The sequence below is a fragment of the Papio anubis genome, chromosome 1 (assembly GCF_008728515.1).
Source record: "Papio anubis isolate 15944 chromosome 1, Panubis1.0, whole genome shotgun sequence".
In the NCBI taxonomy this organism is placed as follows: domain Eukaryota; kingdom Metazoa; phylum Chordata; class Mammalia; order Primates; family Cercopithecidae; genus Papio; species Papio anubis.
Window position 1 is genome coordinate 151747425 of NC_044976.1, and position 27502 is coordinate 151774926.

At 34.6% G+C, this 27502-nt stretch overlaps 1 protein-coding gene across 9 annotated transcripts in view; it reads right to left on the minus strand.

Annotated features, from left to right (window-relative positions):
• Positions 1-1448: 1448 nt before the first annotated feature.
• The window catches only part of SYT14 (synaptotagmin 14), a 223530-nt gene continuing 197476 nt past the window's right edge, over positions 1449-27502 (minus strand). For 5 of the 9 annotated variants that reach the window (XM_009187917.2, XM_009187910.2, XM_009187921.1 and 2 more), the window contains 3 exons: positions 16243-16432; positions 12690-12746; positions 9204-11435 (listed from right to left, as the gene is read on the minus strand). In XM_009187917.2, the coding sequence (XP_009186181.1) occupies positions 11122-11435; positions 12690-12746; positions 16243-16432 (561 nt within the window). In that variant the 3' untranslated portion in view covers positions 9204-11121. Of the gene's footprint in view, positions 11436-12689; positions 12747-16242; positions 16433-27502 lie in introns of all 9 variants that reach the window. The other 4 variants (XM_003893150.5, XM_003893147.4, XM_009187933.1 and 1 more) reach the window with 4 other exon arrangements.

The following is a 27502-nucleotide window of genomic DNA, read 5'->3' on the forward strand; positions in this document are numbered from 1 at the left end:
ATACCTTAAATATAGTAACCTGTTATAATGAATAACTACTAAATCCATTTTATAACAATAGAAAATGACAATTTCATGATTTGTTAGCAAGAATGCAGATGTGCCAACTTTTTGCTGGAATTTCACTTTATATTAATTGTAATTCTCTGAAAGACCCAAACGAAAATAATTTTTTTTCAAAGTATTAAATAATAAATTATCCCTAAGTAAGATATTGCTTACAATTCAGAAAAAAAATTTTGTCAACACTCAAGCAAATCTGTTACTTTTGGCTTAATCTTAAATGTCTTTTTTTTTTTTTCTGAGACAGAGTCTTGCTTTGTCACCCAGGCTGCAGTGCAGTGGCGTGATCTCGGCTCACTGCAACCTCCGCCTGCCAGGTTCAAGTGATTCTCCTGCCTCAGCCTCCAGAGTAGCTGGGATTACAGACGCACCACCACACCCAGCTAATTTTTTTATTTTTAGTAGAGATGGGGTTTCACCATGTTGGCCAGGCTGATCTTGAACTCCTGACCTTGTGATCCGCGTCTCAGTCTACCAAAGTGCTGGGATTACAGGCATGAGCCACTGTGCCCAGCCTAAATGTCTTAATAACAGAAGCTCAAAATGTTTGAGAGTGGGGGAAGAATTCAGCAGTGAGTACTGGGAAAAAATACAAATTCCTTAAATTATAGTTTGAAGATTACATTATGAATCCATTTATTCTGAGCAGAAGATGTGTTTCATGTTTTCATTATATTTCAGTAGAGACGACTTTACAAAAAGGAAAGAAAAAAAACTCAACCAGACCAATTGGGCACTGGCGTTCCCCTCTTTAAATAATGTTAAAAAAGGCTCTGGATAATTTATGGAACTGAGGATTCAGAGACAATCAGAGATTAGATGATGCAGCAACTTTAATTTCTTTCAGTTTTAGAGCACCAAACGTTTAAATTCTTTTTCATATGCAAAATAGTACTTGTTAAGTCTGTTGTTATAAATCTTTGTTGCTGCAAGTAAAATGGACAAGGTAATGAAATATAAAAAATATCTAAACTCAAGGTCTTTGGGAAACAATACAACTATCTAATGAAAAAGAATGAAAAATCAACAAACTACTATTCGCAAAGAGAAAATTATTTTGTTAAACAGAATAGCAATACTGATATGAATGACAACAAATTCACATTAAGTGAAAGAACAAACTAGATAACAGTTCATATTCCAGCTGAAGATAGTGAGACCATTTTAAAGCTATTTAGTTTATTTGTGATTTATATGAACTTTAAAGGAGAATATTTTTAAATGTTTGAATTTGTAAGTCTATTTTCTTTGGAAGCCAGATTTGACTTACAATTAAAGAAAATAATATGACCCAAACCTTTTGAGAGCAGTATTTTATAGCGCATTTAGATGAGATTCCTTTCAAACCCAAGATCTAAACAACATGTACATATATCCGTTCGGTATTTCCTTATGTAATTGACATTATTTTATTTTGTGTAACAGTCATATTAACATTTGTCAATGACAAGAATTAGGACTGATGTTTATGTATCATCATCAATGAAGTCAGATGTTTACCCATTCCATGTGAGTACTAAAATGTGAACAGATTTCTTACATAAAGGTGAAGAAAAATAACTTTTAACCCACACAAAATTTATTCTCTGGAAAATTAAACTGCCATTAAAATCTCATTGGAATAATAATTTTAACATTTTTTACACTGTTTTAACAGAGGTCAGCAATTTCTGTATGTAATACAATTATACAAAAGGAAAAAGGCACCGAGACAATCGGTGTATACATAGTAGAAAAGTCGACATGAGAATAAAATGCAACACACAGCACATTTCCAATTACATGAAAATGACTACATATATGCTCACTCTATAAAACAGACTGCTTCACACACGCATCTGTTTATATTTTTGACCAAAAATGTAAATAAATGTGACAATAATACAACACTGTTGATAACCACACAGACACTTGTTTATATTAATAAGATCCATTAATGGTTTAGAGTCACTAGCAAATATGCTGGAGACAATTCAAGACCAAGGAAAAGGTTAATAGCAGTGCATTTCTTCAGTTGTTTGATAAGAGTTTTGCTCACGGAGCATTTAAACGTTATCATACTGTTATATCCATTATTAGAAAAATAAGTAAGAAAGCTCTGTAGAAACTATATTATTAAGGAAGCTTCTTGCCTCAAAAAATGAAAGAACTAGGAAGGAAGGAGGGAGAGAGGGAAGGAAAGAAAGAAGGAAGGAAGAAAGAAGAGTAAGGGAATATTGAATAAAAGATTCCACTAATTGAGCTTTTCCATAAAAATTTCATTATTTTGAGAAATAAAATACAATGCAAGAGTATTGATCAGTGAGGAACCTCATGAGTTTTAGGATAGGTCCCAACATTTTATCAAGATCCTGAAGACTCATATAATAACTGTTCTTCCTCAAGACTAATTTAACTGAAAACATATTTATACACTTTCTTATTTCAAAATTCTAGTAAAAATCTAGCCAAAGTTTGGCCATCTCTTCCAAACAGCTTTAAAGATTCCTCAAAATTGTTGCCACTGTATTATATTCACCACAAAAACAAAAGCAATCTCAATAAAATTATACAGAAACATAATAAATCAATTAATTTTATAATGCAAGCTACTACTGGAATTTTTCTCTTGATAAACTTAAAGTAATATTTATAACATCAAAATGCTGTTAGAAGTATCACCATTAATTTCTAGCTCTGCTTCAAACAACTGTTTAAATATGTTTACATATTAAGAGAGTCAATTTATGTGCAACAGCTACTCTGGTCTCCCCTCACACAACAAATGTCACATAATTACAGAATACTATAAATATTCTCAATATTTATCCAAAAAGACTTCCCAAAACCAAAACAAGCACGATTCCTCCCTTTTCCTTCTCCCTACTCCCCACACGATAAAAAAAAAAAAAAAAAAAAGCCACAAAAAACCAAAAAAACCAAAAACAAAAAAACCAAAAAAGCCCCCAAACTTCTTATGACTCCATGGTACGTACTTCAGTTTTCTGGTTTGGGAAATCGCCTGGTTAAAGCAACATGTGAAATTTTAAAAACCAGGTTTTTAAAAGAAGTCTTCCTGTAAAATTTAAAATAAAAAGAATGTGCAAGCTAGAGGGAGAAGGGAGGAGACCAAAAGAAGAGAATATGACATAATGATCTCAAATCCTCACTTCAAGAAGCTGGCTTCTACTCCATTAGAATTGCAATGACATTTGGGTACTGAAGTGGCCGTCCTATTTCAGGGTTCTGGGATACTGATCCTTTATGGACCTTTTCGCCTACTGGTGCTTATGGATTACTTCCATTCACACTAATGGGGGTTAAGAACAGGAATCACTATGAGGACCAACCCCTGAGGGAATAAATGGTTTGATTATTACCGAAAATTAAACTGTCAGGAGGTTGGCACATCCAGAAACTGACAAATGAAGTGACGTTAAGAAATTCACAACCATCCACCTTCAACAGATGTGAATGGCAAAGAGAAGCAATAAGTCTCAGAGATAAGGAAAAATTCCTATTTTCTCATTAAACAAAATAGTCATATTTAACATGAACTGCTAGCAATAACTGAATATATAAACAAAGTTTGAAAAATCATTTTTTCAGTATATAATGGAGTGTTATATTTTATCTATTAATTCATTTTAAACACATCGTCATACATATTTTTAAACATAAAGATGCTATGGTTTTTCTTTTTAAAATAGTCTTGGATATTTAAAAGACAAACTCAAAAGTCTAACAGTACAAACTGGATTTACTGATAATCAGAATAATAAAGAAGAGAGGGAAGAAGGGTCCTAATAAGACAGTTTATAACACAGACTATCAAACTGACATAGAAATAATGTCAAACATCTTGCACAACTATCGCCACCGCAGTGACTTTGTTCTTATAATTAATTAGAAATTTTCATGTCATAAGTTGTTGAAATTTTACAATAAAATTATGCCAAACTTTTGTTAGACGAAGAATCAGTTTCCTTCCTGCTCCCAGCCCACACAACACAATTTTTAGGGTACTTCACACTATTCAAGGCAAGTATACAACCACCACCACAACCACCACTGAAACAGCAACAACAAACATGCTATGATTAAAGAGTATTACGCTTTGCTCTTTCTGTAGTCCCCAAGAAAGCCTATCTGGTCCTCCCTACAGTCCAGTACAGGTGATTAAGAGAAAAAAGTCAGGGTACCACTTTTTGATAGGTATTATTCAGCTTTGATGAACTAACTCTGGTATCTAGTTTGAGTGTACATGAATAAGAGTGGGAAAAAAGGCAGGGAAGAGAAAGGGAATATTTTTAAAAAGGCACATACTAGTCTAAACAGGGAGAGAAAAGAGCAATATTTTTACATTCATTTTTTGATAATAAACTAGTAATTCCAGTCTATCAAGCTGATTACCTCAAGATTATATTAACCAGACCTCAAGCTATCACCAAATCAAACACAGTGATACATCTGCAGTCACAAAACAGTCTAATTCAATGACAACATTATTTCCCATATTCAAATAAGCTCATTTTTCAGTGGGATAACCACAGATCTTCGTGGGGGAAAAGAAAACTTCAAAATGTAAAACGTGTTCACACAAAATATTACATCAGAGAAGAAAATATGGCTACATTTGAAATGAGGGGAAATGGAAACACAGATGTACCTTATCCACAGCATTCATTTTGAGAGAAAGAGAAGGTCCTGAGGCTGCTGTATTAACTCGCTATTTGAAACAAAGGATCCTAAGAACAAAACAATCAAGGAACTAGAGTTTAGAGCAGCAGTCACAGAAACACTGCTTTTAGAGAAGAATCCAGTACTGCAGTTCATCTGATGAGTGTGATGACAATGAAGTCATTTAGATGATGATAAAGGGAAGCAAGAAATCTTACTGTATACAAGAATGCAAAAATGCCAGCACCTATGGCTACTATACATTTACTCAAAGGTCAGTCTTACTTCATTTACGATACTGATAGAGAAATTACTAGATAAATACCTCCCCATTCTTTGCTTTATATCTATCATTGTAAAGATAACTTGAAGGAAATATTTGAACAATAATGGAAAGGAATTTTTGGAAGCCATAAAATCAACATATTTATTATACCAAGAAACACTTTGAAAAATGTCTGTTGAGTGTAAATGTACAGAAACTCATTATTAAATGTTAATTTTTTCATTAAATATTTTTCTTTGTAAGGAAGCACAAGAAAAAGATGAATAACATCAATCCAAGTCTTAATCTGCTTCTTACTATCACTATCACTATCACACTTAAAGGTCTGATCTACAGGCACTGAAACATTTCATGAATAATGCTATGTAATACACTTGATATTCTATATCAATAGATCTCAGACAGAATTTCCTGGAGAGCTTAATAAAATGTGGATTATTGGGCTCCCTTCCAGGCCAAATGAAGTTTAATCTCTGGAGGTGGAGTTTTGGAATACAAGTTAAATTTTCCTCCCTTCTTTCCCTTCTCCTTCATACTTTCCCTTCTCCTCCTTCCTTTCCTTCTCCTCCTCCCTTCCTCCCTCTCTCCCTCCTTTCTTCCTTCCTTCCTACAAGGTCTTGCTCTGTCACCCAGGCTGAAGTGCAGTGGCGCTATCTTGGCTCACTCCAGCCTTGACTTGCCAGGCTCCAGCGATTCTCCCACCTAAGCCACCTGAGTAGCTGGGACCACAGGCATGCACCATCACACTCAGCTAATTTTTAAATTTTTGGTAGAGATGGGGTTTTGCTATGTTGCCCAGGCTGGTCTTAAACTCCTGAGCTCAAGTAATCCACCTATCTCAGCCTCCCAAAGTGTTGGGATTACAGGCGTAAGCCACCATGCCTGGCCCAAGTTAAATTTTCAAAATAATTCTTAAGGATACTATAGTTTAGAAATCATTATTTTACATTTTGTTCTTGGAAAGAACATGTATCCTCAAGTTTGATGGGAGTCTAACATGTATTTGTTCTTTAAGACCCAACTCGAGGATTACCTTCTCCAGGAAGATTTTTTTGAATTCCATGTTGCATTCTTCTACTAAATCCCATGGTACTCTATGCATGCCTCTATCTTAATGCTTCATTATACTAGACTGAAATTATCCATTCTGTGGCCATCTTCCTACCTTAGAATGTAGGCCCCATGAGGGCAAAGACTTTGACCAATTTACTATCTCTGCATCTGTAGCACTTGGAACAACAACACATGGCACATATCTAGTACTCTTAAATATATAGTAACTGAAGGGATAAATAAATCCATGCATAACACAAGATTCATAAAAACTAAGACTCATGTAACAGTGTGACTGGTTTCTTCCACAGGGAATTTAGTTCAATATTTATTGTCTGCCTACTATGAGCAAAGGGGTACAGAAAGATACTAACAAGGCATTGACTACTTACCTAGGGCGAAAGAGAGACATACGTAATAAAAAACTAGCTATAATTCCTGACAAATCTTAACAAAATTGAGAATAAAAGAAACATAAATAAATTGCAATGAGAGGGCAGAGGAAGACAAATCTTTTGTCTCACCACTGATAAGAGTGAGATATGGGCTAGACACAGCGTATGCCCTTCATAGAGTAGTAAGGGGGTCATGTAACAATTAAAACACCTTGGATTCCCAAAAGTGATCAAGGAGCAGAACTGATTAATATGCTTTCAGAAGATAGGCTAAACTGGCAGGATAAATCAATTCCAAATCTCTGCAAATCAAAGTCATCTACAAAATGACACAAAAGTACCACCATTTGTGTCCTGAAAAGAAAAAAAAGTCTGATCTTTTCTTCTTTGTCTTTTCTCTTTCCCCAGCTGTTTTTTCCCCCTTAGTTTTGCCATTCAATCAAGGTGAGTGGGATTATTGATAAATACAATGTCCTAAGTATTTTTTTTTTTTTTTTTCAAACAGGGAGGCAGATGCAACATGCATAGCATAGGTTTTAGAGTAATTTACATCTGGGTTCCAATCCCAGTTCTACTACTTACTTACTGAATGACCTTGGGAAAGTCTGCTTAACCTCTTCATGGTGCAGTGTCTTTATCAATAAAATGTTGATAACATTACTTACCTCATAGTATTGTTTGGAGAATCAAGCAAATAATAAGTTATTGTGCTAGATCTTAGAAAATTATAGCTGTTACCATCACTTTGGAGGGCAGAGACGATGTTTTAAAATTAACGTTAGAAAATGCTTTGCAGCATGCTTAAACTTGTATTCAATATTGTTTGGTTAGTAATAATAATAGCGACAGCTACCTTGAATGTAGGCCACAGATGAACTGGGGACAGTGAATGGAAAAAAAATTAGAAATAAAAACTATCAAGGTGAAATTACTGATAACTAAAATAACTATATACATAATATAATAACTGTCAGTGTGAAAAATCTCTATGAATTGTCTAGTCTATGTAGGCAAATGGCAATTTTATGCAAACGAATTTGTGTCCTTTCTATTCATATTTGGATAGGGATATTGAAAAATATTTGTTGGTGACTACTGTTCTTACTCCATCAAAAATTTACATCTCCCATAGCCTACTTTTTCTTCCATTGGGAAGACTATGATATCATTCAGTATCCCCACTCATCTTCATATTGACAAACACTCAATTCTTTTACCCCTTTCCCCTATTGGTACTATCTTAATTTGCAGTTATCGATTATGCTTCTGATTCACTTGATAAGTGAAATGAAAATGATGACGGTATCAAGCAAATCATTTAACAAACAGCCCTGGGCATCTTCACTAGGTTGGATGAAATGCCTAACCAGGCCCTACATTTAAACATGTGTATGTTAATCAGGTAGTTTAGATATTTTCTCATTGGGTTTTCTTTCTTTTAATTGTGGTCCAATTTATTATTCTTGTCAGCAAATACAACATTATTGAGAATTCACTAATAAGATGATATGCAAATGGATTTCAAACAAAATGTGGATTGTTCTGAAGACACAAGAATACAGAAGAAAGCTTCTGAAAGATAAGGCAATATTATAGTAAACAAATTCTTTACTGATTTGACATATATTTTGTATACTGGGCAGCAATAACTATCTTTTGCAGCTCATTTGGGAGACAAACCCCAGAACTCCAGGTTTAGAGGCTCCCATAAATGCTGGCCAATTGTCATATTTGGACTATACCATTTTATTAGAAAACTTATGGGATTTTAATAGAATATGAAAGTGGGTTGTCTTTTTCAGGTTTCTGAGCCAACACCTGCTCCCTACCAGTGGGTCCCTATTTGCTATAATTACTGAGATAGAAGATTTTGCTATTAAGCTTTCATGCAAATTTAAGCACACAAAAAAGCAGTCGTACTGTCTCGTACATTAGATTCAGTAGAGTGAAGTGAGTCCCCTGAGCCTTATTTAATCCTTTTCTAGAAGAATAGACAACTTTTTGGGAGTAATTACTATAGTTGTGTCAATCTACAGAAACAAATGTATACTTTGCTGTGTGTAAAGGAGAATAGCAGCAGAAAGCACCCAAACCAAATATAATATCTAGTAAATACACAGAGGAGAAAAATAATCCTAAATTTATGAAATGTTTCTCTATTCAGTTATCTGAAAAAGCCAGGGCACCTTTGCCTTTACAAATGAATATACATATACATATTTATGTTGTATGTGTGTAAGTGCATGTGTTTATACAGATACACACACTCATATAGATAATTTATAATCTTTGAGGACTTGGCAGCTAGGGTGGAGGTAGGGTCTTTCCAGAAATATTAAAAAACTGTTTATTAATTTTTAGGCCATGAAGGATTTGATACTTATACCAGATAAATCCCTAGGGATGTATCAAATCACACACACAATTCTGGGAATAGTCTGAAAACAGGTAGATTTAACAAATAACAATTAGTTAGGTCTCTTTCTAAGAGTGAAAGCACCAAACTGGTCTTACTAATGTGTTTCACTAAGCTCTGTTCCAGTTACAAATAAGACTGATAACTCTTTTTATTAGGAAGATAACAGTTGTTAGCAATGCAATCAGTTGTTTCAAAGTCAGAAAAGATCACTGTTGGACAAATGCCTAAGTCCAATTTCTCAGTAAAATCTACATCCCCTCTTCAAGTCTTTTTTCATACTGTTGCTGAAAACACTTAAATGAGATATTTTGCCATTTGATTCAGGTTCTAACTCTTACTCATTTATTTAAAAAATCCTGGAAAAATCTCATTGATATAACAATAAAAGATGGATTTTTCCCTTTAATGCAGCCCTGTAACAAACATTCTCAAACCTCATGTCATCCAATATAGCATTTGTATTTTTTCTTATAATTCATGTGCATGAATGCATAGAGCTGCCATTTTTTAAACTAAAAATTACAGAAGTTCACGGTCTTTTTGGATTTCTTTTAAGGCCTTTCAGTACAGCCAAGCTGAAGTAATATCTATGCATTGTTTTGTTATTATGGTAATAACAAGTTCTAGTTTACAATAATATATAGTACTTAGTTGGGACTAGAAGCAATGATATACTGCTTTTTAGTAACTGGTAAATAGTAGATTTTTGTCTATTTTAACTAGAAATGAAAAGGAGAAAAACGAAACTATTTTTAATATATATATGAAACATACTCCAATAAAGTATATGCATAAAATGATATATTAGGTAAGAAGTAAAATTAAAAAGAAAACAGCTTCTAATATTCCTGATTAAGAAGTTCCTAAATATAAAAACAAATGAAAGTGCCTTGACATTAAAACAATTAGCACATTATACAACTTTTACATACTTCAGAGGAAATAAAGATGTTGCGACACTGTTCTGAGGAATCTTTACATTTATAAAAATTGAAGGCTTAATTTTGCAAATACAACTTTCAAGCTGTATGAGCAAATTTAACTTACATGAAAGGCACAAGATGACATCACGTTGAAGAACTTTATCTGTAAATTTCATAAAGTCTAGTCACAAGTTACTAGAAACTTCATAAGGAATCTCATAACTGTTTTTAACATGATGTTCCAATTCAAACTGAGAACTGGATAGTCTTTACATCACAAATATAAATTGAAGTAAGAGTGAAGATTTAGAGAGAGAACAGTTTCTTATTTTGGATGCTACCTGCTTTATGCAGTGTTGGTTACTAAATACTCAGAGCAGAAAATTAAAATTGAATTGTTTTCCATTTTCAACAGCTTATCTACTGTATTTTGTTTGTAAAAAATGTATTTTCACACTACTGCAATTCTGAAGAGTCAATCACTGAAAGAAATTTTAAAGTAAAGTCCTGCTCTATTAGCTTCCTACATTGGAATACAAGAATACAGGAAGTGCTTTCAACAGAAAGTTACGTAGTTCTACAGTACAACCTGTCTAGAAGACTTGCAAGGGACCAGTACAGTGACTTGGTCTCTTTGGATCAGGCAAAAGCGGAGGCAAATGAAAAATGAGCTTTTAAAAAAATAACATATTAAAAAATTCCTGTATGAAAATGAATACTTGTTTGCACTTAGATTTAGTGCTATTGAGAGGAAGTGAGGCACAATGAAACTAAGTGCACAAAGGGAACATGTCTGAAATAAAACAATTTTCAATGTGACTAAAACCCTTCACCATTAGATATGACTTATGATAGAGTTGGAGAACTACTTTTTCATATTAAAGAACATTACAAACACCAGGGACTGGCCAGTCAAACTATGTTTTATAAATAATATGTAGGGTGATATTAAAATTGCATCGCAACTAAAATTCTGGTTTTTAAAATCACTTATAATTTTGATTTTTCATAAAATGACTGGCTCTTTTGCTAAATTAAAATTAACTTCAAATAAAAAAGATCTTATTAAATTTCTGGAGGGCTGTTAGTTTAGCAATGATAATGTACATTTCTCAGTTTCCCAAACAAGCTCTACTAGATACACATATTTTCTTCATTTATGTCAGTATGAGATGTTCTTTCCATAAAACTTAAAGCATTTTGATAGAAAGTTGAATATGAATCTTCAAAGAACAGTTCTTCTAATGGTGACTTGGTAGAAACAATAATGTTGGAATTGGAAATATGCTGCCTTGGATGATAACTGTTTGCTTATTCTATTCATCATGACTCTAGCAACGCATGCCATCTACATACTTGCTGTCCTTTTGACTCTTTCATTTCAGTCCAGTGATTGAGTTCTTCTTCTCCAGAGCTGTTTAGACCTAAAGAAATCCAGCCTATCATCTCTTTTCTTTTCATGCTGCGTTTGTTATACACAGACAGTATGAGTGTCACATCAGAAAGCTGAAATAGGGCCACTTGAAAAACAAAAGTTTCCTTGTATACTGGATTTGGCTGCCCTCTGCGAATGGATGTCTTGCATTTGGACATCTCTTGACCCATGGAATTCAGTAGAGTTAACTTAACATATGTATCTAAAGAAGAAAAAAACAACATATCACAAATATCATTTGAAACAAACTCAAAACAATTTTCTTATAGGTTAAGAAAATTAAGTATTTATACTTTATAAGGATATGGTGTATACCATGTTTAATGGAAATTCAACCAATTCCATTTTGATGTAGATGCTTATAATATGTGACAAATACAGAGAATGCTAAGTAGGCCAAAGATATTTTGGGAGTAATAATATCTTCACCTTACTATTTCTATGTAATAGTTAGAATTTAAAGGTATACCTCATAATCCTTCCTCCACCCTCCCACCCCATTCTTGATCTCCCACTACCCTCCCCTGCCCATTCCCCTTCCCATAATGTTCCCATTATGCAGGACATCATAGCATTAATAAACACTTAGCAAGCTCAATTAGCCACAACACTGTAAAGCATTCCACTGTTTTCAGAGAATAAGAATAAACAAACAAATAGAAATGAAGGCAAATGGTGAAGAGGAAAAGAAGACAAGAATGCAAAGATGACATCAAAACAGCTTAGGATGAAATGTCAAAAAAAATCTCTGCATGGATGTGGTTTTTAAATATACTTTAAAAACATTTAAGGGCAAAAATGAAGCCAAATGCATTAAGGGTTCAAAGTTTAGCAAACCAAGTAAAACTTTCGCCTGGTTGCATGCAAGAGTACATTTAATGTGCTTTCAGGATAGTTAAAATACAATAGGATTGTTTTTTGGCACAAATTTAATGTAAAATTTTAAGAATGATATCTGAACTATTTTTATGAATTACAAAAAAAATTGATGTGATGTTTAGTGTACGAAGTGAAACGTAACAGTTCATTGCCTGATTATTTGGGAGACAAATCCTCTCTTTATAAGACTGTGTTTTCAAGTTTTTTAGACTCATGCAAATGATCTTCAGCATGGTGATCCATCATGTGTACTTCATATCAAAATTTCAATTAATTTTAAAGAAAATTACAATATCTATCAGGAAATATCTATTTCTGTTGTATGAATCAAAGTACAAATGAATGAAAAAATAACAATTTTTATTTTAAAAAGTTTTGCTTATTTCATATATGCTCTGAATACCATCATCCATAATCAGAGATAAATTCTAAGTTAGTTTTATTTAAAGTACCACAGATAATAAATGTGCATTGTTTTGGAAACCAACATGGTGGACAGCTTCACTGCTGGCAAGTTTTAGGGTATTTTGGTTTTGCATGAAAAGACAACATCCAATTAGCCTCTACAGGAACTCACCTCGGATTATATAAACCTGTCCACCTATCAAGTGTTTTAGACAACAGAACAGTCCATCTGACAACAGGGGGTGGAAAGCAGTAAAAGAAATAATGACCAGATGTCAATCGTTGGGTGAAAGAGGGTCAAAGGTTAGAATTAAAGAGGAAACACTGTTCACTGGAGTGGAAGAACACAAAACTTTAGCATTTTAATTCAGATAGAGGACTGAACAAAAGGGATGTTGGGCAAATTTCATGGGATGAGAATTTTTAAGGTTATTGTGTAATCTTAAACAAAAATTACACTTTTTTAAAGGGGGACATATTTTTAATGATATCCTCTTGGTCTAAAGCACATTGAACATAGAATCATGCACATTATCAAACTATAAAAGACTGAATAAGAGTAATTATAAGGATCATCAGGATTATTATTATGCTTATTATTGCTAAATTTAAAATTTATCAATTTAATATTTCAAATACTTTTACTACTCCCAATATATATAAATTAATTATGCAAAACAAAATAGGACTATTGAAATTTTTGCTCTTGAATATTGCTCTTTCTTTGGAAAAATGGGGATTATTCAGTCTATAACATAGTTCAAAGTTTATAACCTAGGTATATAAGAGGGGCTATAATCTTATATAATATATACTGTTTAGGACAAACTGATAAAACTGTTTTACCTTTTACTTTATAAATATTCCACTTTCATAAAATGGCTTTAAATTGACTTATACTTACTTTCTAGTTACCTCCCACCTAACACCATGAATTATCCTTATACTGAAGGTCTAATGGTAAAATAATGGCAATTGCTATAACCTACTCTGTAACCTGAAACATTGACTCTATGTTGCAGATGTTAATCTTTTGTCATCTGTTTATTATCCATCCCTGCACTTGGCCAGACCTCCCTTTTAGTTGTGATCCTTGTTGCTCTGTTTCTATCAGAGTGACTACAGTAAGGATAGAAAGGCAAACGTATCATTTCATTCTATTTTTTAGTATCTCCAGCTAAATATTTGTGAAAAAATGTAGTAAATTATTAGTTAAAGCACAAGTGGCAAATTGATAACTGGGGGCTCAATGTGACCCTAAACAATGCTCTATTTATCCAGTACAGTGCTAACAATCTGTGAATCTCAAAGTCTTCTGGCAGCGTGTGCACTCTCGTGTTTGTCACAGGCCTCACCATCTCCCCATCTTTCACCTATGAGTTTTACTTATTTCGTTATCCCCCAGGCCTTTTGAGTTTGCATTCTAAGTGTATACTAATGAAGATGATCAAGTCACACTACCAAATCTGTTTATTCTAGAAATTGCTTCTTTTTTCCCACTCAATTTCTCCTTCTGAAATGAGAAAGGGGACAATAATAATTCCATCCTTCTTTTATGCACCTTTCTCTGATTTGAGTCTCACAATTACCCTGTGAGATACATGACCTTAATTTTACCTATAAATAAACAGACTTAAGGGAGTGAGGTCAACTGTCCAAGGGTAGCAATATGAATTTAACCCTTCAGATTTTTAATTCAGGGACAGATACCTTCTATGATATATGTATGAAGCAAGCTTTCCAATATTATTTCCAAAATTGTTTTCCAGTATTATAATATATTATAATAACTTTTTACTTCTATTGAATAAATAATTTTTATGACAACTAGAAACAGTTAATTTAATTCAAGGGTAAAAAAGTTACTCCTCCTTTATTTTTAAAATTTTAATTAATTAATTAATTAATTAATTATTATTATTTTTTTAGACGGAGTCTTGCTCTGTCACCAGGCTGGAATGCAGTGGCGCGATCTCAGCTCACTGCAACCTCCACCACCTGGGTTCAAGCGATTCCCCTGCCTCAGCCTCCCAAGTAACTGGGATTACAGGCATGCGCCACCATGCCCAGCTAAATTTTTGTATTTTAGTAGAGGCGGGGTTTCACCATGTTGGCCAAGATGGTCTCGATCTCCTAACCTCGTGATCTGCCCGCCTCGGCCTCCCAAAGTGCTGGGATTACAGGCATGAGCCACCGCACCTGGCCAATTTTTTTTGTTGTTTAAGACAGGGTCTTGCTCTGTCACCCAGGCTGGTGTGCAGTGGTGCAATCTTGGCTCACTGCAGCCTTGATCTCCCAGGTTCAAGCGATCCTTCCACCTCACTGTCCTGAGTAGCTGGCACTACAGGCTCAAGCCACCACGCCTGGCTAATTTTTTAATTTTTTGTAGAGTCAGGGTCTCACTTTGTTGCCCAGGCTGGTCTTGAAATCCTGGGCTCAAGTGATCCTCCCGCCTCAGACTCCTAAAGTGTTGGAATTACAGGCATGAGATACTGTTCCTGGCCCTACTCCTATACTAATTACTTGCTTCTTGGAATAAAACATGGCATTAAGTAAGTCTGTGAGAACTATTTTAAGAAAATTTAAGGTGGCATTATTATTTCAGATTTCTTTTCAAGTTTTTAGTTTACGGCATTAACAGCTTTAATTTTAGCTAAGTATAAAGAAGCTGGGCCGGGTGCGGTGGCTCACGCCTGTAATCCCAGCACTTTGGGAGGCCAAGGCAGATGGATCACCTGAGGTCAGGAGCTTGAGATCAGCTTGATCAACATGGTGAAACCCGTCTCTACTAAAAATACAAAATAATAGCTGGGTGTGGTGGTGGGTGCCTGGAGTCCCAGCTACTCAGGAGGCTGAGGCAGGAGAACTGCTTGAACCTGGGAGGCGGAGGTTGCAGTGAGCCGAGATTGTGCCATCGCACTCCAGCCTGGGCGACAAGAACAGAACTCTGTCTCCCCCCCAAAAAAAGCTGCCACTTTCCCAGTTTACCTCTTACAGGGACCAACAATTTAGAGGTATATTGGGTGACAATTTCACTATCCTCCCATCACCTACCCTGGCCCTGTTGAACTGGGAGAGAGATCTGGAGAGAGAACAGTAACAGGTATAACATGCATACAGTCAGGGCAGAGGTATGCCATCTAGCTTTTCTTTCTTAGTATCCAGGGTAAACTGCAAACTGTTCCTTATTCTGTTTGTCCTGGTAAGAGCAAAACCCATTCCATCTAAAAAAAAGTCTCTACTGGCAGTACTGGGTTATAATTTTAAAGGAGAAAAAATGTGAAGTAATAGTTTCTTCTTAAATTGTTAAGGGAGAAAGAAGGAAAATATAGAAGTAAATAAAATAGTTCATAGTACTGCATGCAGATAGAAAACACATTATTCTTCAGTTAACAATAGCTATACACATTCCTGTTCATATTTGTGAACATTACTCACTTTTAAAGGCCCTGTAACCTTTTTTGGCATTAAAAGATGATAGAGATAATTTATTTTGCAGACACTATGAAAAATTAAAAGTTCTGTCACCTTACTATTAATACTTTGAATTTCAAATTTTTCTACTTCCCAAATGACTGGAAATAGAAAACATGAAACAGATTAGCTGATGATTACACCATTTCATTTTGATTGGTTAAGACTAAATGATAGGATTGAAGTCCCTAGTACTGAGAGTCCCAAAAGTAAAGAAAACATTAGAATTAAAAAAGTTATTTTTCACTCACTGGGTGGTCTATTTGCTGCCAAATTTTTGAAGTGGCTGCCTTTTATCACTTCTGCTGATAGTCTTCCAGTTGTGGCATTATAAAGCAGGCCAATAAGAATTTCTGGAACTGAGCCGTGTTCAAGAGACTGACATGAGGATGTACTTTCACTACATGACATTTCTGACATGCTCATTTGGGAGTCACAGCCCTGTAATCAATAATAAAATTTTTATAGTATTTTGCAAGAGAGATATATTGTTATGCCATGTTTATTTGGATTAGGTAAGTAAATCACAATAAAGATGAGTTGCAAACCAAACCAAACCAAACACCAGATTAGAATTATCGTCCTTAGCATATTTTAGCCCCTGGATTTCTTTTCATTATATAAAAGCCAAAGAAGTAATAGGAAATGAGAAGACTTCACAAATCCCTGCATATTTATATACAAATCAGATAAATGTTTCTTAAACTTATAGATGTTAATAAACTGTTTTCTGAATATGAGAAATTATTGTTTAAAGACTATCAACCTTAAACGACTGACAAAAATTTAGACTCAATACATCAAATGTCCTAACTGTGCCTTTAAATAAACAAAACAGAACTACCTGCTATTTATAAGCCAACATCTAAAACACAGAGATATAGAAAAGTTGAACAATATGTGAAAAATTAATCATGTAAAAAATAATCAAACAAATTGATGTGGTTACATTAGTATCAGTCAGGGTTGGCTTTAAGGCAATAATCACCACTAGAGATGAAGAAGTATATGAAATAATGATAAAACACTGAAATTACTAAAAAGTAAAATAACCCCAAATTTGGATGCATTTAATAACATGGACTCAAAATACAGAAAGCAAAAGTGGCCAGAACTAGAAAGAGAAATACAGAAATCCATAATCACTGGGGACATAAGCACACTTCCCTCAGTAACTGACCAAATGGGCGGACAAATAAGTACCATAAGGATGTAGAAGATCTGAACATCACAATAAGCAAAATTGACCTAACAGTCACATGCAGAATATTACACCTAATAACTACAAAATATAATTTTCCCCAGTACACAGAATTTTTAAATTAAAGCAAATAATAATTTCAAATGAAAATTATTCATAATGTTTTTGACTGATTAGAAACCCAAACTCTGTTCTAGAGGAGAATAAAATATCTATATTTTTTGGAAATTAAAGGTATACTTTTAGTAACTAAATAATAGAAATAGGTGATTTGAAAGACTAATAAAATGAATAAACTTCTGGAAAGTCCAATTAAGAAAAAAAGAAGGGACAAATAACAATGATCAGGAATGAAGAAGGAGACATCACTATATATTCTACAGACCATGAAAAAAATAAGAGGATAGGATGAACAAGTTTCTTCTAGTAAATTTGAAATTTGAATGAAATATACCAGCGATCTCCAACCTTTTTGGCACCAGCGACCAGTTTCCTGGAAGACAGTTTTTCCATGGACAGGGTGTAGAAGGTAATCTAATGCTGCCACTGATCTCACAGGAGGCTGAGCTCAGGCTGTAATGTTCACTAGCCCACTGCTGCTCACCTCCTGCTGTGTGGCACCCATTCCCAACAGGCCATGGACTAGTACTGGTCTGCGTCCAGGGGGTTGGAGACCTCTGAAATAGACATCTTTCTAGAAAGTTATTAACAACCAAAAGACACAGTGGAAGACTGTTCAGAAACAGTCTTACTAAAGAAATTTAATTTGTAATTAAAAGCCTTTCCAAAATACACATACCAAACAAAATAAGAAACTTTGGCCTAGATGGCTTCACTAGTGAATTCTAATTAATAATGCTAGCCTTACACAAACTCTTTCAGATAGTAGAGAAAGAGAAACCACTCCTCAACTTCCTTTAAGAATTTAGCAAAATATTAAAACCAAAATCTAATAAGGGCATTATAAAAAAGAAAAAGTTTCTCATTCATGAATCTAGATGAAAAAATCCTAAATATACTATTAGCAAACCAAATCTAGCAACATGCAACATCATACGTAATAGCAAAAAATGTTAATGTTTCCCCTTTGAAATTGCCAACTATTACTACTTTTAGTCAACACTGTAGTGGAGATACCAGCTAGTGAAGAAGACAATAAAATGAAATAAAAAGTATAATGATTTGGAAGGGGACTAGATTTTTTTAAAAAGCCCTTATGTGCAGATTACATAATTATGTACACAGGAATAAATCTACAGATGAACTGCAGTTGTATACAAAGGTAAAATGTAGAAATCCATACATTACTATATATCAGAAGCAAATAGAAAATAAAATGTATTAAAATAGCATTTATTATGGCATTTAAATATAAAATATGTAGGAATAAATGTAACATGATATGCAAGGCCTCGATACAGAAAACTATGAACATTACTGAGAGAAATCAAAAAGTACTATATAAACTGTTACTGTACTAGAAAGCTCAATTTTGTAACATTCTCTCCAAATTAATCAATAGATTAAATTCAATTCTAATAAAAATATCAGCAGGTTTCTTTGAATTGTTTGACTTCATCAGTAATCAGGGGAATGGAAATGAAAACTACAAGGTAACACTACACAACAAACAGATGAGCTAAAAGAATACCAAGTGTGGTGAGGACAAAGCACTGAGAACTATCATAGTTCTCTTGTAGAAATGTGAAGTGATACCAATTTTTTAAATGTTATAAATACACATACGCTATGAGCTGGCAGTTCCACTCCTACATACATACCCATCAGAAATATGTGCAATGTTTATCAAGAGACATATGAAAGAATGTTCATAGCAGCATTATTCTTATTGGATCCAAGCAATAGAATGGATAAATAATTTGTACTGAGTTCATAACAGCATACTATACAGCAATGAAAACCAATTATAACTACATTTACAAATGTGATTGTAAGTAAAACATGTTGGGCCCAAAAGGATACCTAGCTGCATAATTCCATTTATGTAAAGTAACAAAAACAAACAAAAAATCAAACAACCCAAAAACCAAAACCTCAAACCAAGCAGAACTAAACCATTATGTTCCCAATGTATTAATAGGTGGTAACATTACAAAGAAAAGCAAAAAAGTAATTAACATAAAGTAAAAATTGTAGTTAACTCTGGAGGTGGGAGAGAGGAACAGTGATTGGGAAGGGCAGGATGGGAGTTTCTGGGGTTACTGAGACACTGTTTCTTTCCTCGACCTGGATGGTAATTACATGGGTTTTGCTTAGTGATAAATGGGTTGTACATTTGCATTTTTTACCCTTTTCTAATGTGTGTTGGGTTTTGCAAGAAAGATTTAAGAAAAGAATTACATGATGAAAAGACACAGTATACACAAATGAATATACAATGATAAAAATAAATATACAGAACTTTCTTTGAAGATTCCCAAAGAGATCCAGTCCATGAATTAAAAAGGAAAGAAAAAAGACACTAACACTATTCCGTATAACAATGTAGTTAAAAAAAATTTGAATGTTTTATAAGAATCTTCGAGTTTAAACCTACTACTGGCTGTAGAAGTAATGAAGGAGAATGAATACATACCTGGAGCCTGAACAAATTTGTTGGACTAATATACTAAGGCTAAAATCTCATATTTTTAACTCTAGACTGCAGAGTGGAAGCCAAAAGGAATACACATTTTATATTCTTAAATCATGGGTACACAAAACACATAGTTTGGTATGTTTTCATGACAGTTGGAGACGAAAACAATTTTAGTAAGTTTCAATTAGGATATATCATCACTTATGAAAATAGTGTCAAAAACATGCTTGAGCACATTTGGTGCATTTGTTACATTAGGCTATTATACTAGCAGCATCTGTTAGAATATTGTTAGATACATTTTTCACAATATAGTATTTTCCACATTAACCTACTGTCAGATAAGATGTGAACCTAATAGCTGCTTATACACAGAAGTCATACTGCCACTTTTGAGAAAAAAAGCAATGCCCAAAGAAAGCGATGGAAAGTCCTTTCTCGATCCTAAGGAAAACACTCCCCACTTCACTGCTGTGAAAATCATTACCTTCAAGTCCAACCAAAAAGCAAGAGCATTAAGATCCTTGTTAATCACATTCTATTTTAGTAAGCCCTGCTGAAATATAGTGGTGTTTAAATAACACAAGAAACTATTACCTAGAAGAGTTCATTATGAATTTACACCCTAGAAAAAGTGCTAATCTCATGTCCCTTCCACTGACATTAGTGTAACTGCCCATTCAATATTGGTAGAGTTGTGGCACTCCAAGGAGATCACTCAGTACAAGAAAAGCAGTAAAAAATAGCTAAACAGAATCACTGTAGTAAAAAAAAAAAAAAAAAAAAAAAAAAAAAGTTACGGGCATTCGCCTATAATTTCAGCTACTTGGGAGGCTGACAGAGGAGAATCACTTGACCCCAGGAGTTCTAGACCAGCCTGGGCAACATAGCGAGATCTGTCTCAAAAACAACCAACCTCAAATTAAATATCGCCACTATCTGCCCAAATGGCATCTTTCCTCAGACTACTCCTCAGGGCATGCTGCTCCATTCAGTGTATATTCAGGAATCTCCATCTACTCCCTCTGCAGATCTCATCACTAATTTATAACTGGGGCTTGCCTAGGTAGCAGTAGCTGCAGGTGATTAATGCAAAGTCAAACAAATTCCAATCATAACTAGGTCTACTTAAAGGAATAGTCCCACAGGCTCCCCAAAGTAAAACTTCTTCCCATCTTGCATAATATTTTACTTCTTTTTAATATTTCCCCTCCTTCCCCCTGAGTCTTCTGCCCTAGGGTAAAGGATTACAAGTAATTCTGTGAAAGTGAAGTATATGTAATTTTTAGAGGAATGAATATATGCTATATGTTTACCATAACCAGAATTAGTGGTTAAGGTAGCCATTACATTTCCTTAATGGTGTGAATAGGTTAAAATCAGGTGGAAGCTTGTAAATACATAGAGAAAAAACAATATGATTAAAAATACAATATAATTCCTATTAAGTAAACATACTAGGCTTTTTATTAATATTAAATTACTGCCAGCTTACTTGTAACTACTTATGCTCAATATTTTTTTAAGGTGAAACCACTGAACTGTACAATGATCATTACTATAATTGAATTACCTATTGAATAGTGTCTGTGGAACTTAATTCTCACTGTGTCTGGAAGATAGCATTCAGTTTTTATTTATGTGTGAAATGCTTCCATCATACTTTTCTGAAAATGGGGCGATCACAGAGGGTGCTGAAGTTAAAACAAGGGAAGTCACCTGCTGCAAAGTCAGAGCTGCCACTAATGATGAACTTCATCTCTAGCAGCAAGGATTCCTCCTCAGGGCCCTCTCCTAGCCCCAGGGAACTAGGTAAGGAGGAGATCACCAGAGGCAATTTCAGGAGAGAGGAAGAAAGAGCGTAATTGCTCCAAATCCCACCTTCTTTCCATCCTCCACACTGTTAGTCTAGCGTAAAGGAGAGCCAGGCTGGGTTTTAGTAGGGTTTGTAAAAACACTGAGTGTATCAAAAGGACAGTCTACCGGAGTGAACAGTGGCTTTGTACAGTTTGTACACAGGTAGCTTCTGGCACTCATTGATCCAGGCCTCAACCCATGTCACTAGGAACCAGTTCTCCTTTATCCATTTCTCAGGTTTGTTTCCCAAATTTGGCTTCATTCTCTGGCACACTTTTCCCTCCTAGTTGCCAGCAGCTCTGAGTGTCATGGGAAAGAGGAAGACAGCATCCTACTTGCTCAAACCCAAATCCTGGAACTTGCTGCTTAGAGCCCATGAGATTTAATTCTAGGGCTTTGGAATAAAGTCTGCTTCAGCAGAACACAGGGGCAGGTTAGTCTCCCAACCAAAATCTGGGTACGGTGTGCATAAGAAAGATATGAATGCTAGGCAGAAAAAACAGACGTCAACTACAGAGCCCATTCAACTGAGTTGTCTGTCCCTGCTTTTTCCCCCTTGGTCTTCAGTGAGGACTGTTATCCACATTACTGGAGAGCAGGTGATGTTGTTGCTGTTGCTCCAATTGTAAGTACCCTCCACAGGCTCTTGCTGTGCAGTTATTAGCCTTGCAGGAGCCGAGGAGGATGAAAAGATGGTTCAATGAAACGGAATCATGATGCTACTACACTCATGGAGCACGGCTCTGACATTCAGGTTAGGTAAGGAAGAGCCACAATAAAAGCAGAAAATGATCACTTTTTCTTTCATAAGCCCTACATATTAACACTAAAAATTAACATATCTGATAAGATTTAAGAAAAGAAAAATGAATCATAGAACATTCACATAAATAACCATAATAACAGAATACTTTATCAGCGTTTGACCATAGCATCATGTGGAAATGGTCATAAAAATCCCTGCTATGATCTGCTGTGTGCAGTGGCTCACACCTGTAATCCCAGCACTTTGGGAGGCTGAGGCAAACAGATCACTTGAGGTCACGAGATTGAGACCAGCCTGGCCAATATGGTGAAACATTGTCACTACTAAAAATACAAAAATTAGTCAGGTGTGGTGGCAGGCGCCTGTAATCCCAGCTACTCGGGAGGTTGAGGCACGAGAATTGCTTGAACCTGCGAGGTGGATGTTGTAGTGAGCCAAGATCATGCCATTGTACTCCAGCCTGGTTGACAGAGTGAGACTCCGTCTCAAAAAAAAAAAATTCCTGCTATAATAAAAATTTATGTATATATATGTATATATACATATGTACTTTTTTGCTCTATTCAATATGAACATATTTAATTAGCATTTCTGCTTATGAGATTGGTTTATAAAGTTTGTAAGTTTCTTTTCTCACGGTCTCCTGAAACAATACCTATTTGAAGAACATATATGTATAAATATAGGCATATGTGTATATTTTTTGCTGAATTATTTTAAAATGCTTAATTTAGGGTTTCTGCATATATGTTTATAAATGAGATTGGTTTATAATTTTCTCATGTTATTCTTGTCTAGTTGGTGTCAAAATTATACAAGCCTCGAAAGAGAAGTTAGATACCTTTCCTTTTCATTCTCTGAAATAGCTTATATAACAGAAGTTATTTGTTCACTGAAGTTGGGTAAAACTTGCTTCTGAAACTCGACCATCTTTTTTTCCTCTTTCTTTTAAGAGGACTCTGGCTACTGGCTGAATTTCTTTAATGATAATCAGTCTTTTCATGTTTTCTATTACTCTTAAATCACTTTTTAGACATTTGTATGTTTCAAGAAAAGTGCACATTTTATTTGTTTTCAAATTTATTTTCCTAGAGTCATTCTCTTAAAATTCTGAGATCTCCACTGAATTGGTGGTTATGTCCTCCTTTTAATTTGACATATTTTTCTTTCTTTCTTGTTCAACAACTCCAGGGGTGTTATCTATTTTTATTAGTAATTTCAAAGAACCAGATTTTGTTTATGTTAAACTTCTTTACAATTTTTCTTTAATTTCTACTCTGTTTCCCCTTTCTAACTTCTTGAGTTGAAGAATGCTTATAGCCGATCAATTTGCCTCATTCTTATGTTCTTAGAAATAAATTTAAGGCTAGACATTTCCTTATAATACTGATAGGGGCTGAAATCCACAAATTTAGGTATTTTCATTTGTGTTTGTGCCTAAATATTTCCAATTTTAATTATGCTTTAGTCTCTGACGCTGAGTTGACTTAGAAAGTTTTTTTTTGGTTTGAGTATTGAAAAATATAGATTTTGGGGGGTTGGAGTGAGAGGGTTGCCTCTTTTACTCTCTTGCCTCCTATTACTTTACTCCTCAGTCATAGAGTTCTAGCTAAATGCACTTCTTGCTATTCCTTGAACACAACACACGCACTCTGGGCTCAGGATAGGCTGTTCCATCCGCTCGCGGTGTTCTTTCCTCAGATTTGTACATGGTTAACTCCCTCACCTCTTTCAAGTCTTTGCTCATATATCACATTCCCAATGAGCCTTATACCTTGACCCTTATTTAATATTACACCTCCTTTCTCACTAGCACTCTTAATTCTGCTCACCCTGTTTCTCCCTCCACCCCCCAGTACTTACCTCTTTCTCACATACCTTATACTTATTGTATGTATTACGTTTATCTCTCTTCTCTACCTAGAATTAAGTTTCATGCAAGCCAAAATTTATATCTGTTTTTCATTAATGTATACTGAATACCTAGAACAACACCTAGCATGTAGTATATTATACTACTGCACTGCCTTCTGGCCTTTGTTGTAGCTGTTGAGAAGTCTGCTGTTGGTCACACTGTTGTTCCCTTGTATCTTATCTGGTTGCTTTTATCATTTTGTCTGGTATTTTATCCTTTCACTGTAATTTTTATGGGTGTGGACTCAGTTTTAATAATCCTGTGTAAAACTTCTAATTTCTCAATCTGATGATCTATGTATTTTAAATATTATCTTTCGTTTTTTCTAGTCTCACATTCTGGAGTCCTTATTAGAAAATATGCTTAACATTCCTATTCCACTCTCCAAAACTTTTTCATATTTTTCATTGAGTCTATTTTTAATGACTTTTTTCATTCTAGAAGTTCAATATGGCCCTTATTTAAATTAACCTCTTTTCCCATATTGTCTTATTCTTTTTTTTTTGTAGTTTCTATTACTTCTTTTATTTCTTTATTCTATTAAAGCATATTTATTTTATAACCTCTTTCACAGAGCCCTATTAGTTCTAGAGCTGCCAACACATCTTTCTCTTGCGTCTACTGTCATTCATGGTGGACCAATTCTTCCTGCTCATACTTTTTAAAATGTGAGTTCATCTTCATTGGAAATTATTTTTTTCTGTGGGAATTGTATGTGGGAAATGTATATGTATACATACATATAGTATGTATGTAGTATATATACTACATATGTATGTCATACATATATAGGCCATGCATACTACATATAGTATATATGTAGTATATACATACTTCCTTGATTTCTTACCAGTCTATCACATTTCTGAAAATTTCAAAAACCTTCTTTCTCTGAGATAATCTGAGTCACTGCTCACACATATTGGGTTGCTAAATAGTAAAGCCTGTATCCCAGGAATGCTCTCACATTTACACCTGGGGCAGAAAACCAACAGTATCCATTATACTCTAGTACCTAATATACTGTTTACATTGTGTTTAATAGTTTTTAGAAACACTCATATTCATCTTATAATCCTAATTCATTTTATTTGTGACCAGACTTCAGGCCAGTTGCAAAAAGTAATAAATAGGCCATATACTGTTTTTTCTTTTTTTTTGAGACCAAGTCTCACTCTGTTGCCCAGGCTGGAGTGCAGTGGCGTGATCTCACTGCAACCTCTGCCTCCTGCATTCAGGTGATTCTCCTGCCTCAGCCTCCTGAGTGGCTGGGACTACAGGCATGAGCCAACATGCCTGGTTAATTTTTGTATTTTTAGTAGAGATGGGGTTTCATCGCATTGGCCAGGCTGGTCTTGAACTCCCGACCTCAGGTGATCTGCCCACCTCAGCCTCCCAAAGTGCTGGGATTACAGATGTGAGCCACCATGCCCAGCCATACTGTTTTTTATTTTACTGAAGGAAACAGAATAGACTAGAAATAAAGTTGTTATTTGGAGACTCAGCAGTAGAAAAGTATATTCAATGTCTGTTCAGCACAAGCACTGTACTAGGGAATAGATGAACTGATTTCAAGGCAGACTATGAAAAACTGCCTTTAGAGATTTTATGGGAGAAAATATGTGGATGTGATCAACTCTGGATAACAGAAACAATATTCCAGAGTTACCTGAAGTTGGTCCTAATAGGATTTCAGCAGGCATAGGGAAGGGCATTTCACACAAAGAAAGTATGAGCTAAGCCCCAAAAGTGGGTATCACATTTGCTAAATGTAAATGGATCTGGAGTGGCATGTGTTTATGGGGAGGGAGTGGAAAATGTAGATGGAAAGGAAGGATGAAGCCAAATTTTATTCACCCAGCACTGTATGAATATTTCTATTAGAGACTTTCTGTCCTGTAACTGTTGCTTTGTCTGTCTTTCCCACTAGACTGTGAGTCCCTTGAGGGCAGAACTTTTGTTTTATTCATCTTTGTATGTCCTCAAATTAGTACAGTGCCTATCATTCAGCAGGCACTTAATAAATATTGCTGAATGAAAATAATGAATCATGGAAGACATGAAATGCGGTGGTAAGAAAAGTTGGACCTACTCTACAAGTAGTGGAAGCAAGAGAGGCATTTTGAACTGGGGAGTAACATGCTCAGATAGACCTCTTCAAAAAATAAGGCCAAATATGCTGCATGACTGAATGCTTGAGCAGGGATCACAACTTACTTAGCTGTGCTAGTGACAGATAAGTCTTTACTTGAGATAACACTCGCTTTGTGCACATTTTATATCCCGAGCAAAAAATTGCAATTTTTTACCCTGTAGCAAAACATAGACTTAAAAATATCTGTTTTATTATAATCAATCTTAGTGATCTAGACACGTTATAGTTGGAGTAATCATGTAAGATTTTTCTAACCTAACAGCTTTAGCACATACTAAGAACTATAAATTTTGCTTCAAAATTAATGTAGCTGACTTCCTTGATTTCTTCCTAGTCTATCACATTTCTGAAAATTTCAAAAATCTCTTTCTCTGAGATATCTGAATCACTGCTGACACATATTGGGTTGCTAAATAGTAAAGACTCTATATCCCAGAAATGCTCTCACATTTACACCTGGGGGAAGTGTGAGCTTTTTAAATTGGTCACTCAGCATATAGAGTGTTAGAATCAGTTATTCCTATGCAAGTTGATATATCCAATTATATGTTCCCTTTAATTAATTTATTTTAAATGAGATGATTTGAATCTGTTTTTAATATAAATATGATTTTATTATTGGAAAACTAAATAGAAATAAATTAAATTATTAATATAACAGCCCCAAATAATTTCTAAATGTCTTCTATATTTTGGATTATAATTATCCATAGACTACTGGTTTTCCAACAGTGGTTAGTGAAATCTACTGAATTTCATTTTTAAAATACAATTTTAACTATTTAAAAATTAAAATAAAAACAATACAAGTACATAAATGAGTAATAAAATAGAGGCAACACAGTGTACTCAGAAGGAAAGGAAACTTTGCAGCCAGATGTACTGGGGTCTGTTACAGGACTGTGACTTTAGTAAGGTATTTAGCATCTCCATACTTCAGTTATCTAAAAAATGTGAAATAACTATCTACTTCCTTAATAGTTACACCACTTGTTAACATATTAGGGAACACATTGTA